This window comes from Sceloporus occidentalis, unplaced genomic scaffold, assembly GCF_023333645.1.
Source record: "Sceloporus occidentalis isolate IW3139 unplaced genomic scaffold, rSceOcc1.0.p SCAF_4, whole genome shotgun sequence".
Classification (NCBI taxonomy): domain Eukaryota; kingdom Metazoa; phylum Chordata; class Lepidosauria; order Squamata; family Phrynosomatidae; genus Sceloporus; species Sceloporus occidentalis.
In genome coordinates, this window is record NW_028316984.1 from 189663330 (window position 1) to 189679477 (window position 16148).

The window sequence follows — 16148 nt, forward strand, 5'->3', positions numbered from 1 at the left end:
GAATCCTATTCAAGTTTCTGGTGCTTATCTTAAAAGCCCCTTGATAGGCTGGTACCTAAATGCAGTAACCTCTCTTCCAGTATTAGCCCATCCAGGGGTTAAGAACATCAGAAAGGGCTCTTCTCCAACTACCTTGGGAACATTATGTACCAACAAAGGAGAAAGAATGCCTCTTATAGCATACCTGATATGGAATACCCTTCTCATGGAGGTTTGAGTGGTATCAACATCTGCAAGGGCTGTGCTGCTAGGTAAAAAAAACCTTTTGTTTGCAAAGACATTTTAATATTAGCTAGTTCAATCTGTCTTCTTGTTTTTGCTGCATCTGTCTTGATTATATGTTATATGCTTTCTGTATTAGTTTCACCGTCTTGTTATTTTATGGTTTTATTACTATCTGTGCACAGGACTGACATCTCTATAAATGAAAGGCAGTTTGTAACTAGACAAAACAATAAGTTTTAAAAACAGATAGACACAACAATAATTATAATACCGGTATTTCAGCATATAGATCCCCCACAGCAATAAGCTACTGAATAGGTACAGAGGGTTTGCACAGAAATGTGATTCTTTCATTTTTTTTTTTAATCCCTGTGAATGTAGTTCACATTTCCTTCATGTTTTGCACATCTGTTGCCTCAGAGTCCAGATTTATATTCCACCTGCCCCCCAGAAATGAAATTCAAATGGCTCACAAAGAGATTAAAACAGATACAGATAAAAAAAGTTACAGTGTTGTTGTGTGCCTTCAAGTTGTTTCCGAGTTATGGTGTCCCCAAGGCAAACCTATCACAGGGTTTTCTGAGGCTGAGAGTGTTTGACTTGCCCAGTGTTTCTATGGACACATGGAGATTCAAATACTGACCTCCAGTGTGATAGTCTTAACACTCAAACCACTATGCTATACTGGCTCCTTAACCAACATTAAACTAATTCAAATATATTTACCTGAATACTGTTCTTCTGGCCTTCTGTCATCTGTTGATTCCAACTTATTATTGGCATCATCCTCTCCCCACCACGACGGCTGACCATAAAGGGGTGTACGGTAAGTAGTTGTTGTCTCTGGGAATGGAAAAGGGAAACACAAACAAATCAATAGGGAGGAATATGTTTGTTGGTTGCAGATGATTACAATATTCTTCTTTATTCCAAAAATGCCTTTTTTAAAAATTAAAACCAATTTGTTTGTTTTTAAAAAAATAAGCAGCATGTTCTAATTCTGCTGCTCACTGTTTGCATCCGTGATGTTATCATTCCCCTTTTAACCCAGACACCAGATCACTTCAATTCATGTTTCTAGCCTTGGTTAGCTGGAGTGCCTGGATAAAGTTAAAACATGGTTAATTCCAGCAGAAATTCATGAACCAGAGGGGAGCACCTATGTTAGGCTGCTGCAGTAAAAACAACAAAGAGGCTTGCAGCATCATAAAGATAGAGTGTGTGTGTGTGTGTGTTTAGCATAAGCTTTTTGCGTGAAGTTCTGTAGTCCACAAAAGCTTCTTCCAGATAAAATTTATTATTTTACTTTTAAGGTTCCATAAAACCTTGCTTTTTTTCTAGGATACACACACACACACACACACACACACACACTTTAAACAAGGAGTATGTGACCTCAAGCTTTACAAATGTTGTGGACTTCAACTTCCATCAGTCCCATCCACCAGAACCAGTGATAATGGATTAAGACTGTGAAAGTACTCAACAACAAGAGAGCAGAAATTTCCCCACTCCTCTTTCAAACCTACAAATGCCTACTATTTTTCTTTGTAGGTGTTTAAAGAATTAATATATCATTTTGACTGAATCTTCTGTTTCAGTATGAAATGTACTGGCTGTTTTCAATTTGCTGGCAATCTCACCCTTTGCTAAAAATCCACAAATGATCCACAAATTTTTGTTTAATTTTTCGTATTGGACTACCCAAATACCCCAACATTTCCTTAAAGCATTAGCAGGGCTATATAGAGGATTAGAAGTGTGCAATGCAGTCCTACTAGTGTGTACTACAATGTAACCTACACCCCCATTTCAACAAAACTTCCAAGTAACTATTCATAGGATTGAAGTCTCAATGAATTTTTGTTTAATATTTAGACATCATTAATTCCAACACTGTTAAAATGTTCAACTGGTAGTTGGATTCAGAGAAACAATGCAAGATACAAAAGCTAGCTCACAGTCACTTTTGGGCTCTTTTACCCTAGACATTTAAAGCACTATGATTCCATTTTAATTGCCGTGATTCTGTCCTATGGAAACCTGGGAGTTGCAGTTTAGAGAGGGGCATTTAGGATTCTTGTCCAGAGAGCTCTAGTGCCTCACCAAAATACAAGCCCCAGGATTCCTCAGGAGCCAGGAAGGGCAGTTAAAGTGGACTCATAGTGCTATAACTGTGCAATGTCGAGGGGGCTAGTATCATATCTGCACCAGGCTTCAGTTCAGATGATGGGGAACTTTGGTTCTGCAGATGTTTTAGATTACATTTCTCTCATGTCCCTTGCCATCAGCCACATTGGATGAGTCTGATGAGGGAGCACAGGCCAAAATATCTGTATTGACAATGATGCCCTATTCCTGCTTTAATCATGCAATTGCACTGTGTTTTGGGGAAAATAAAGAAGGGAGAAGGGACACCAGGTACAATGTCTTAAACTCAGCGGGTTTTAGGAGGGAATATAAATTCTAACCAACAGATAAATAAAATAAATGATGGGATTTACCGTCCAAGAACATCCATAGGACCATAAGGAGCCCAACTCTGATCTCAACCAAAAGGCCTTTCATTGATTCTTCCCCAGTCTTTCCTCCAGATTCAGTAAATTATTCACATGACATTAAATCATAAAACAGCTTGAGTTGCAGATACTCAAGAGTTGTTTTAGATGTGAGAATAGCCAAGAGAGAACAAGAAACAAAGGTTGTTGAGCTTCCAGTTTTACATACATGCAGATGTTATCATGTCTGGCTAGCTCCACATTACCTTTCTCTTCTACAATCTAGCAACTAAGAAACATCCTTAATTTTTATTTTGTTTTATTAAATTACTTGTTTTTGTGCACCTCAAAATCATTTCCAACTAATGATAACCCTAAGGCCTATCACAGTGTTTTCTTGGCAAGATTTGTTAAGAGGGTGAGTTGTTCAGATAATATAATTCTCCCCATCTGGAACAAACGCAGTACCATCTTGCAGGCTATTAGAACCAGAGTTCGATTTTTGTGCATAATTTCTTTTCTTGACAAGGGATAATGCTTCCAACATGAGCCCTAAAATGTTGTTAATGATCCTGACTTTAGCAGCTGCAGACTGTGGTGCAGCAGAGGATCTTTTATTATTGGCAAGGACATCCAAGTTTCCACTTGGGTCAATGAAGGTGTTTTTAACTGCAGAAAAGAGGGAAGAAAGAATGATGATCACTAATCTAGAATAAAAGAGGAGTCAAAGCTCACACAAAAATGTCTGCTGCTCAGTGCCAGAACTCTGTGACTTGATACCTGCCTACTCATAGGCAAGTGCATGAATGTTTCTTGTTGCTGCTGCTGTTGTTGTGTGCCTTCAAGTCATATCCAACTTATGGAGATGCAATGACAGAGTTTCTTGGCAAAATCTGTTCAGAGGACTTTTGCCTTCCTCTGAGTCTGAGAGCGTATGACTTGCCCAAGGTCCCCCAGTGGATTTACATGGCCGAACAGCATCATGCTGGCTCTCTCTCCCTCTTTAAATAATATTATCATTAAGGCTACACCCAGCAATATGAGTGCTCTGTCTATGGTGTCTATTCTGTGACATCTCTTATACACACAGATCTTCACTTGAATTAGCAGTCATTAAGCACAAAACATGCTATAGAAATTTTTATTTATGGTGACCGTAAGGTGAATATATCACCAAGTTTTCTTGGCAGGATTTCATCATAGGGCATTTGCCACTGCCTTCCTCTGAGGCTCAGAAAGAGAGACAGTGGAATGACCTGCTAGAAGAGATTCAACAGCTGAATACACTGTCTAAATTTAAAAAATTAAAGACTAGTCTCTTCCAACAGGTTTATCCAGATGATTTTTAAATTGTGAATTTTAAATGTGGATTGTTTTAATATGTGTGCATCTTATTTGTCCTTTTAAATAGAAGTGAGGCCCGTTACAAACGGGCCTAAAAGTGTGCACTCCGCGCATGCTAGCGTTAGAAAGGGCCGTCCTTTCCGGATGCCCCCAACCCTAGCATGCGTGGAGCGCGCACAAAATGGCGGCAGCCATTCCACACGGCTGCCGCCATTACGACGTCACAACCATGCTGCCTCTATATGGGGCGGCGCAGACGTCACGCCGTCACGCCGTGCCAGAGCGCATAGTACGCCCCTTCCCCGGCTGCAAAAGGAGCTCCAAAACGGAACTCCTTTTGCCGTTTGCGTCGCTGGGCGCAGCCTTCAGACGGCTGCGCCCAGTGACGCAGAGGAGAAAGGGGCCAAGCGCCCCCTTTCTCCTCCTCCCCACCGCCGCGGGGTGTCCTTGGGGCTTGAAGCCCCAAGGACAGCCCTTTCCAGGCTGCAGGGAAGTGCCTTTTGCCGCTTCCCCGCAGCCTGGAAAGCGGCGGATTGGGGCCTCAGCGGCTGCTGCTCTGGCCATTGAGGCCCCGATCTGGCGGGGAAAGGGGCGGGTGCAGGCCGCCGCTTTTCGGCGGTCTGTAACCCGCCTGAGTTTTAATTGATGTCTTTTTAACTTACATTACTTGCCTGCTAATTGTTGTTATTCCTCATCTCGATACATGGTGTGTAATAATAACATTGTTGTTGTTGTTGTTGTTGCTCAAGGTCACAATGGATTTCCATTGCTAAATGGAGATTTTAATCCTGGTCTCTAGAGTCCTACATAGTCCAATGCCAAACCACTACACCATGCTGGTTCTTGAATTATTTATATTCTACCCTAAATCCGAGGACATTATTTGCATGTATTTAATATATTTAATTCAAAACAGTAAGAGTCATTTAAACAGACAAAAACCAAATTAAACAACCTGACAAGTTAAAACAAATCAGTTTAAAACAAGTTAAACAGTGCAAGACAATTTAAAACCAAGCACACATGCAAAGTGGGATTAAATCAACAAGAACTGCTCCATTTGTATAGTACAAAGGTGGGGACTGTGTGCCATTCCAGAGGTTGTTGAACTCACAGCATTTCACATCACTGACCATGTTTACTAGGTGTTCCAGTCCAAGAATATCTGGAGGGTCACAGAATTCCCACCCCGGTGTAGTATGCTTTGTCAGCAGCAGCACAAAACCAGTCATTCTTTGGAGTTTTCTTTTTTTAAAAAAACCCTCAATTTTATAAAATATGCAAGAAAAGAATACCTCTCTCCACATCTCCACAGCTATAATTAAGCAATTATAATTAAAAATACAGCTCATTTGATTAAATTAGTTAAAGAGGAAAGCAGATTACAAATTGTCAAATCCTGTATTGCTACAAAACAATGAAATATTTCAATTAATGTCAAAATACATTTTGCTAAAACCTTAAGAGAAGTTCTGATAGACCTGATGCTAATGTGAGATCAATAAAAGGAAGAGCTGTTGTTGATGTGTGTCTTTAGTGATGACAGTGAATACCAAAAACATATGCTAAGGAGGTCAAAAGTAGAAATTCATGGGATAACAATGCTTTCTCAGCAGCTGAACACAAAAGATTTTCCTCTACCTACAATTTCATGATGACATCTTTGTAATTTGGCCAAATGGAAAGCAATTACTTCACAAATTCCACCAGGATTTCAACAACTTCCACCCTAATATCATCCTGAGCCTGGAACAATCCACACAGCAAATGTATGGTCTTGACACCACTTACATATCCACCTGCCTCTAGTTTCCACTCAGAATATACTACCAAATCTATTGTTTACAGCCAAGCCCTCTAGTACAACCACATCTGCTCACAAGATCCACAAGACAGAGATTCAGAACTTTTGGATTTACAACAGGCATTCTCAAATTACAATACCCTCCCCTAAAGCGGAGAGGAAACAAACCAGCAATGCAAGATTATTACCCAGGAATCATCTACTAGAAGACAGACAAAAACCACAAAATGACAGAACACTTTTAGTGGCCACCTACAGTCCCTAGCTAAGAGTGATTGTTCAAACGCATAGGCCCGTTACAAGCGGGCCTTTAAATATGGACTCAGTCCGTACTAGGGTTAGGAAGGGGCAGTGCTTCCGCACCCCCCTAACCCTAGTACGGACTGAGTCCATACAAAATGGCGGCGCCCCTTCCACATGGGGGCCGCCATGACGACATCATGTCCACACCGCCTCTATACGGGGTGGCGCGGACGTGACGTTGTCGCTCCGCGTGAGGGTATTTAATGCGCCCTTTCCATGGAGCAGGAAGGAGCTCCATTTTGGAGCTCCTTCCTGGTTTGCGTCGCTGGTTTGCGTCTCTGGGCGCAGCCTTCAGACGGCTGCGCCCAGCAACGCAAGGGAGAAAGGGGCCAAGCGGCCCCTTTCTCCTCCTCCCTGCCACCGCGGGGTGTCCTTGGGGCTTGAAGCCCCAAGGACACCCCTTTCCAGGCTGCGGGGAAGCGATTTGCCATTCGTTCTGGCCGCTGAGGCCCCGATACACCAGGGAAAGGCGCACCTACAGGCCGCCCCAAAGGGGCAGTCTGTAACGCGCCATAATCAATGAGCTATAACCACTTCTGGAGACTAACATAGCCCTCTCATAAGCTCTGGGTGGCAGGTCTTTAGTGGCCTACAGACAACTTCCAAATCCTAAACAACCACCCACTTTAGGGTTGCCATAACTGTCAACCCCAAACCGGGACAAATGTAAAAAAATGTAGGATAAATGTAGGGCAAAATTTAGCCCCAAATGTGGGACATATTTTTAAATGGAGGACATGCGAAAAAATGTACTGATTTTAAAAAGCATTAATATAAACACATGTTTCTTAGGCATGCTCAAAATGGAGGACATTTTGGCATTATTCCTAGGCAGATGGCAGAAATGTACTTCTGTTTCTGGCCAAACACCTCTCCCCCCATTCCAAAACACACACAACAGCACATTAAACATCGCTTTATTTAACATGGCCTCTTGCATATTTCAGAGGCTTATTGCATAACCAAACCTTTTGGGTTTCACACTTAACATGGGTTAACATGACTATGCATATTTAACAGGTCAAGGTGGTTTAACAAGAAGTGGATTTGCCCTCGGTTTCAGATGTCTTACACCAACTGTACTTCTCAGAAGTGTGTATTGGTCAAGGTACTTTGATTTTTCTTCACTGCTCATGAGTTTGTAAAAATCAGAGTAACTTACATTGGCCATGCCTCACAGGATTGCTGATATCAATATCATCATCATCATCATCATCATCACAACAAGACAGACTTGTTAGCATTAAAAGCACAAAAAATACACCAAAAACACACTTTGGAAGGTTACACTCTCACGTTCAGAAACAGTGAGTGCATGCCTCAGAAGCTGACTGATATCAATATCATCATCATCATCACCACCACTATCATTGTCAAAACAAGACAGACTAATTTAAAACCCCCAAAAAACCAAGGCAGACCTGAAATGGCCACTCACCTCCCCACCTCTTCCTCCTCGGCGCCATGTGGCGCCAGGAAAGGGCGCTTTCCCCTCCCCCTGGCCCAGGGACCTACCCTTGGTGGTCCTCCTCCTCCTCCAAAGCTCCGCCTCCTCCTTGACACTGGCCAATGGCAGACTGGGGCTGGAAACTGGCCCGTTCCCACTCTTCTGCCATTGGCCAGCCAGCTTCAAGGGGACGAGCACTCCTTTCTTAGCCCAGTGCGCAAGCAGGGCACCACAAGCTGCCGCCAGCTGTGGCCCGAGGAACTGCTGCGGGTGGCGCGGCTGTGCAAAGGAGGAGGAGGAGGAGGAGGAGGAGGTGGGTGGCTGGCCACATGCATTTAGTGGCAGCATCGATGGCTGCATGAGCAGGGCCCAAAGCCAGGATTTGGCAGCAACCAGGACAGGACAAGCCTGGTACCGCCAAAAACGGGACTGTCCCGGGTGCAGCCGGGATATGGCATCCCTAACTCACAACAGAATACACAACATGGATGGTAATACAGGAATAAGACCCAGCCACAAATCAAGGTGCCAACTGTGTTCCCATATCTACTCTGGCACAATATTACAGGAGCCAACAACATCACCCACAATATGAGAGGTACGTTTTCTTGCTCTTCTTTCAGTGTGATATATGCCATCCTATGCCAGCAACATTCCTCTATGTTCTACATTGGACAAACAGGACATGATCTGTGCAAGAGGATTATGGGGCACAAATCTGGGATTAGAAATGGCAATATTCAAAAAACCAGTTGCAGAACATTTCAACCTTCCCGGATATGATGATAAGAGATTTACATGTTGTGATTCTTGTACAAGGACATTAGTACAAAGGAAGACTAGAAAGAAAAACAGGTATATTCACAAATTCCAATCCATTAGCAGGGGTATGAACAAAGACAATGGTTTCGTGACACACCACATACATTAATACAAGAGTTTTTGATACTACACTTATAGCAAAAGTAATCTTCTGAGAGAATTCTAAACCAAGGGAAACTGAATTTGGTAAGCAGATGCCTTGTTTTCGCACATCAGTGCTAACTGACTGCTATAAAGATCTGAAAGGCCTGTATCATCTTGTCCAGTCTTTGACAATTTAGGGCACCGGATATAATTTTCATCTTTCTGGCTTTTATTACATTCTGTCCAACTCCCACAGCTGTATAAATATGCTTTGCACCTGATGCCTTAATACCACTAACTACTGCATCCAAAGAAGTGAGTTTATATCCACTTATATCGTGCTAAAATAAAATCCAGCTAGTCTCAAAAGTGATGCCACATTTCTTTTCTTTTTTTCTCATCCTCTTTCTTTTTTTTCTCCCCCTCCCTTCCCACTTTTCATGAAGGAAAAAAGGTGACCAAATCAGTTTGAAATTATTTTCTTTCAACTCTTTCCCATTAAGCCTGGCACAATAAGCCAATTATTCCAACAGAACTACTGTTTAAACTCCTTTGTTCTTTGTTGCTGTCCCAGAATTCTTCCTAATGGTTCATCCAAACCTGATCTTCAAGGAGACTGTTCTCTCTTGCAAATATTAGCATTGCTTCTGCTGCAAGCTTTTTCTGTGACATGTGCAGACTTGCCCACTTCCATTTTTATTGGAAACTTCAAACAGCATTTTTACACAGTAGGGTACCTTATTCAGTAGCAAGATATCTTAAAATACCTATTTTGCTTCTAATAGATCAGACTTTGTGGGTAGCATGTCATGGTGCCCATTCCACAGACAGGAAAGTTGAAGATGAGGAAAGGAACAAACAAGACTTGTGATTATCTCTAAATCTGATAGCCAAAAGTCTAGTTCCCTCCTCTTTATATAGTGTTGTTTACCCACATTTTGAAATCATTATGGTCTGCATTCCCTAGCCACATTCTATATCATCTAAATGTTTCGTGGCCATTTTCCATGGAATGCAGAGGGTCTGTTCCTTCCTTCCTTCCTTCCTTCCTTCCTTCCTTCCTTCCTTCCTCCATGTGTATGCCTGTTCCTCCTCTTTCCCAGCTGTCCCAGGCCGTCAGCTGCCTCCAAAGAGGCAGCTGAAGGCCCAGGAGGGTGGAAGGCGTAAGTGCCACCCTGGAAGTCCCATCCCCGGAGGGTGGAGGTCCCATTCCCCATACCCGGTGCCAGAAGGCTTTTTAGTTTGGACACTGTCCATAAAAGGTTTGCCATCACTGCTCTATATCATCAACAGTTGCTAGCAAAGAAACCCAGTATTGGAACTGAGAAAGTTGTATCTGATCAGGGGTGAGCAACTTGCCATGTGGTCTTACATATGTTGCTAGAGTGCAGTCCCCAGCAATCCTCCATGGTGGTCACACTGATAGAAAATGAAGTCCAACAACATATGGAGGGAAGTTGTCTATCCCTGGATGTTAGGAAGCATAGGAACAGAATAAGACTTCATGGCTGCCATCAAAACTATGTGCCGCTTGGCTAGCATTACTTTTAATTTGGCCAGCATGACCAGACATCTTCCTTTCGCAGGACATGTCCTACATTTCAACCTTCTGTCCAAGAGGAATTTCAAAATGTCCTCCATTTTGAGCATGACTAAGAAGTTTATCACACTAGCGAGATCCTGTGGGAAAACAGGAGTTAAACATGATATAATGCATTTGTCCAAAGTTTATCACATGATGTCGCAATTAACGTGAAATAATGCAAAGTTAATCCGCAGTTAACGTGGAGGAAACCAGCAGCTTTTTAAATTCGGAACAAACCAAATGTAAAAAGCTGCTGGTTTCCTCCGCTTTAACTACGGATTAACTTCGCATTATTTTGTTTTAGCAGTAATTACTGTGATAAACTTTCCAAATTTGTAAGTTCTGTTTAAATTCAAATTTAACTTAACTGTCACGTAACTCCTGTTTTCCTGCGGGATCTCGCTAGTGTGATAAACTCCTAAGAATTATGAATTTACATGTATATTAGTGTTTTTAGCTTTTATTTTGTAATGACCTACATTTTTCCTGAACAATTTGCAGTGCCTTGACCTCCTTTGCCATTCTGACATCTGGTCACCCTGAAATTGTCCCCAAAGGATTTCCCTATTGCCAGGCACTTACAACTGCGAAGAGATACAATTCCACATCTACAAGGGCCAATGTGTAAATTGGGAGGGGACTGAACTCCTAGGTTTTTATAATTAACGTTTTGGGTACTTGAGGCCTGAGGCAAACTGGGATCTGTTTTCAGCCCTGCTGACATGATGCCAAAGAAATGATTCATGCTTTCATCCTTGGATTTTTGTGGGGATTTTTGTCGGGTTGTGTTTGGACTCTTTACTTTGGAGGTTCACATCACATGTATCTGTTTATAGGAGTCTCAAATTGCCAGCTCAGGATATCACCTTTTAGAGATCAGCCAAAATCTGAATTACACACTGATGCAAATGTTTAGGAAAGAAAAAAGATATCTAGAAATAAATATGTAACTTTAACTTGGGAAGTAAAGGGATCTTGTATCACCTTTGACACTTTTGACATCACCGTTGGCTTAACCAGAAGGCTAAGACCTACCTGTTCAGACAGGCTGTTAAAATAGAATGTTTTTAAAGCACTGGCTTGGTGCATTATATTGTTTTAACGTGTTTTAAACATTTTTTATCTATTTCAAATGTACTTTATATTTTAACATGCAATTTGTTTTAATATTGTAGTAATTTAATTCTGTTTTAACAAACTATTTTTGTATGTTTTAACTGTACTTTTTAAAAAATATTATAAGCTGCCCCGAGTCCCAATTTTGGGAGAAGGGCGGGAAATAAATAAATGTAATAAATAAATAAATAACTGTGAAAGAAGTTGTAGCATAAACTTCTTTAGCGTAGTTAGTCTCAAAATTACTACAAAATCCATTTGCATACTGATATTCCAGACTAACATGGCTACGTCTCTGAATTTAACTTGGGCAGTTCAGCTTGGGCGACTCTGGGAACTGTAGTCCAAAACAATTAATTTTTCCAGTTTCTGTTTTAGAGTATGTCCCGAGGCCAAAGGTTTGAGACACAGACACACACACAACACCTAGAAATAAAGCAACTGATGAGGCAGGAATTCAATCAGCAGTGCACACAGCATCAATGAAAAGTAACTAAACTGCTCTGTCATTTTAATGGTATTAGGAACCAGTCTATTAAAGCGTGGCTCATTAACCACCCATCTACTGCCCCCCCTCCACAACTTTCGTGCCAGTCTGTCCAGATGGCGCCAATTCATTCAAGAACATTTCTTGGCTCATCACTCCAGGCAGACAACCTAGGGAGGGGCATCCATTTAAACGACAGGATCGAGGTCAGCTGGAGCCCTTGCCTGGATAAATATTGAACTATCGGTGACAGCATGATGCAGTGAAAGCAACCGAGAGGCAAGCATCCTCTGCACAAATCAGTACCTCCAGCTGCAGCTTACTCAAAAGACTTGGGTGGGGGGAAGTCGGAGTGATGGAAACAGTCCTTGGATATTAGAACTGGCAAATGTAATATCGGAGCCATTGGTAATAATGTTTGAAAACTCCTGGAAAACAGGACAAATCCCAGCAGACTGGAGGAGGGCAAATGTTGTCCCCATCTTCAAAAAGGGAAAAAAAGAGGAACCCAACAATTATCGTCCAGTTAGTCTGACATCAATACCAGGAAAGATTCTGGAGCAGATCATTAAACAAAGTGTCTGTGAACATCTAGATGGCAATTCCATAATCACAAAAAGTCAACATGGGTTTCAGAGAAAGAAGTCATGCCAGACAAATCTAATCTCTTTCTTTGATAAAATTACCAGCTTGGTAGATGAAGGGAATGCTGTGGATATAGTATCTTGATTTCAGTAAGGCCTTTGACAAGGTTTCCCATGACATTCTTGCAAACAAGCTTGTAAAATGTGGACTAGACAAAGTAACTGTTACATGGATTTGTAACTGGTTGACCAGCCGAACCCAAAGGGTGCTCAACAATGGCTCCTTTTCATCCTGGAGAGAAGTGACCAGTGGGGTCCCACAGGGCTCTGTCCTGGGCCCAGTGCTATTCAACATCTTTATCAATGACCTGGATGACAGAACTGGGAGCATACTTATCAAATTTGCAGATGACACAAAATTAGGGGGAATAGCTAATACCCCAGAGGACAGGATCAAGATTCAAAATGACCTGAATAGACTAGAAAGCTGGGCCAAAGGTAACAAAATGAAATTCAACACGGAGAAATGTAAGGTATTGCATTTAGAGCAGAAAAATGAAATGCACAAATATAGGATTGGGGACACCTGGCTGAATGAAACTACGTGTGAAAGGGATCTGGGGGGCCAAGTAGACCACAAGTTGAACATGAGTCAACAGTGTGATGCGGCAGCTAAGAAGGCCAATGCAATTTTAGGCTGCATCAATAGAAGTATAGTGTCTAGATCAAGAGAAGTAATAGTCCCACTCTATTCTGCTTTGGTCAGGCCCCACCTAGAATATTGTGTCCAGTTCTGGGCGCCACAATTCAGAAAGGACATTGAGAAACTGGAGCGTGTCCAAAGGAGAGCAACAAAAATGGTGAAAGGTCTGGAAACCATGCCCTATGAGGAACGACTTAGGGAGCTGGGGATGTTTAGCCTGGAGAAAAGAAGGTTAAGAAGTGATATGATAGCCCTGTTTAAATATTTGAAGGGATGTCATGTTGAGGAGGGAACAAGCTTATTTTCTGCTGCTCCAGAGAACAGAACCCGGAACAATGGATGCAAGCTACAGGAAAAGAGATTCCACCTCAACATTAGGAAGAACTTCCCGACAGTAAGGGCTGTTCGACAGTGGAATGCACTCCTTCGGAGGGAATATTCTTCCTTGGAGGTCTTTAAACAGAGGCTGGATGGCCATCTGTCGGGGATGCTTTGATTTGGATTTCCTGCATGGCAGGGGGTTGGACTGGATGGCCCTAGTGGTCTCTTCCAACTCTACGATTCTATGATTCTATGATTTCATTGGACTGTAAGCCCCAGAATCCCTCAAAAGAGAGCTTTTTTAAAAAGCAGACATGAGTCACATCCAGCTATGTTTCAGAGGGCTGTTGCAGGTATGGATGAAAAATTCACCCTGGACCCCAGCTTGCTTTTGTTCAAGTCTAAGGGTTTTTAGGCATTAGATCTCTCTGGCTGAGATTTTTAAATGCTCCTCTCTAAACTACAACTCCCAGGATTTCAGAGGATGTTGCAATGGCAGTTAAAGTGGAATTAAAGTGCTATAGTTGATCAGAATGCAGTTATTAGATGACTGGGAATGGGGAAAGTAGCTAAAAGAACTAGAAAAGCTCCTAAAATGTAAAGTTACGTATACAACTGAGCACAAACGTTAGCATCGTGCAAGCCATTATTTTCTCTATTACCATGTACGGATGCAAGAGCTGGACAGGGAGGAATGCGGGTAAGAAGAAAATCAGTTCATTTGAAATGTGGTGCTGGAAAAGAGTGCTGAGGATCCCATGGGCAGCAAACAAAAAAACAAAAAATGGCTCCAAAAATCAAGCCAAAAATCTCCCTGGAAACCAAGATAACGTTGAGGCTGTCATACTTTGGCCACATTATGAGAAAGCATGACTCATTGGAAAAGGCAATAATACTAGGAAAGGTGGAGGAATGCAAAAAGAAGGGAAGACCACATGCTAAATGGATGGACTCTAGAAAGGAAGTCATGGGTATGAATTTACAGGACCTAAGCAGAGCAGTGGAGGATAAAGAGTCTAGGAGATGTCTCATCCATAGGGAGGCGATGAGTCGGGATTGACTTGAAGGCAGTTAACAACAACAACAACAACTTGTGCAGTGTAAAAGGGCCCTATGTGAGGTTGATTGGGATGCATATTAAACCAACACAGCAATGCTTCTGGGGGAGAATAACACTCATTCCCTCTCCCTAGCAATCGTGTTAAAAAGTCAATGAAAATAAAACAAATTATTACAAAGAGGGCATTGTACCAGCTAACTCCAGACAAAGAACTTGAGAGCTGAGCTAAAAATACTGTCTGGTCAAATCAGAGAAAGGAGAGCTGTGCATTAAATTAGGGCAGTGTCCCAAGAGATGGCTTTTAATTGATGACTCCTGTAGCTCTCATTGTACAGCAGTTCATTCGGTTTTCTTTGAACTCAAAATCTTTGCACACAAGTCCTCCCCTCACCACCACTTACGACTTCCCAAAAAAATAAAAAATTAAAGGGCACAGGAGGAAAAACCTGAGACACCAGCAGAAAAGAAAAGTGGAGCATTCCCTTTGCAACTGAAGGGCATGACAGACAATTTGTAATAAAAGCATTTGTTAGAAAGAAAAATCCATACTGCTGCAGTCTAACTCCCCACCCCCCCCACCCCCGCATTCATTATTAATAGCACTGCTTCCATCTCTAGCAGACAGATATAAAGCATTGACAGCATTGCTCCTGGAGGGGCAAACAATTTGAAAAGAAAAGAAGTTCTCCTTTAATCTTTCAAGGTTTAAATAATTCCTAAAGCCTCTATAAAGACGACCCTGCATATCCAAGTATTCTGCATCCGTGGATTCAACCACCCATGGCTTGAAAATATTCCCCCCCCAAAAAAAAAATTCCAAAAAGCAAGACTTGATTTTGCCATTTTATATAAGGGACACAACAGGCAATTTGAAGGGGTGTGTGTGTGTGTGTGTGTATATATACGCACATACATGCACACAAACACAATTTTACTACACCATTATATAGAACGGGACTTGAGCAGCCACAAATTTTGGTATCCACAGGGGTCCAGGAATTAAACTCAGAGGATACTAAAGGCCACTGTAATCAAGATGGAATCAGAGTCTGAACAAGTGTGCCCTGCTATCTAGGAGATTCTGGAAGGTATAGTACAAAAAAGAAACGTTACCAAGTTCTGACTAGAAAAAGACTCCTTCCCATCCTGATTTAGCTCTATAAATTATATAGGAAAAAGGACAACCAGAATTATGTACTTGGAGAGTTCAATCTTGCCCTCCCCAACTTGGCACGCTCCAGATGTTCTTGATCTCAACTTCCATTCTCCTTGACTAGTTTTAATAATAATAATAATAATAATAATAAGGGCTCTTGTTATCCACTGGGGTTTGGTTCCAGGATCCTGCATAGATACCAAAATACATGGATGTTGAAGCAGTGGCATCTCTAGGTTTTGTGTCACCTGGTGCGGTAACACCCCCCCCACTCCTATTGACATCTTCCTCCCATTTCAAACCATACAGAATTCTTAGTCATGCTTTTTTCTTTTAATGTTATTCGTAAATCGCAATTGCCATATACCCCTGAATGTAATGCTAATAGTTGTGACATCAATAACTAGCAAAACTAAAATTATACCTTAAAATTACAATATCATATGCACAACCTAAATGCATTTACATATACATAGTAAAGATTTGGTTAAGATGTGATGTTTTAAAGACATTTTAAAAAGAATAAAAATGTCTTGAAATTTCAAAAAAATTAAAATTTTAAAAATTTGAAATTTTAATTTTACAAAATTCTGGGGCCTCTCCTATCTC

General features: G+C 41.6%; 1 protein-coding gene across 4 annotated transcripts in view; it reads right to left on the bottom strand.

The window, feature by feature from the left end:
• CEP170B (centrosomal protein 170B) overlaps window positions 1-16148 on the bottom strand; it is a 121538-nt gene that overhangs the window by 42192 nt on the left and 63198 nt on the right. For 3 of the 4 annotated variants that reach the window (XM_089522661.1, XM_089522660.1, XM_089522663.1), the window contains one exon: window positions 952-1068. In XM_089522661.1, coding sequence (XP_089378787.1) covers window positions 952-1068 — 117 coding nt within the window. Of the gene's footprint in view, window positions 1-951; window positions 1069-2729; window positions 2910-16148 lie in introns of those variants that run through there. The other variant, XM_089522662.1, reaches the window with a different exon arrangement.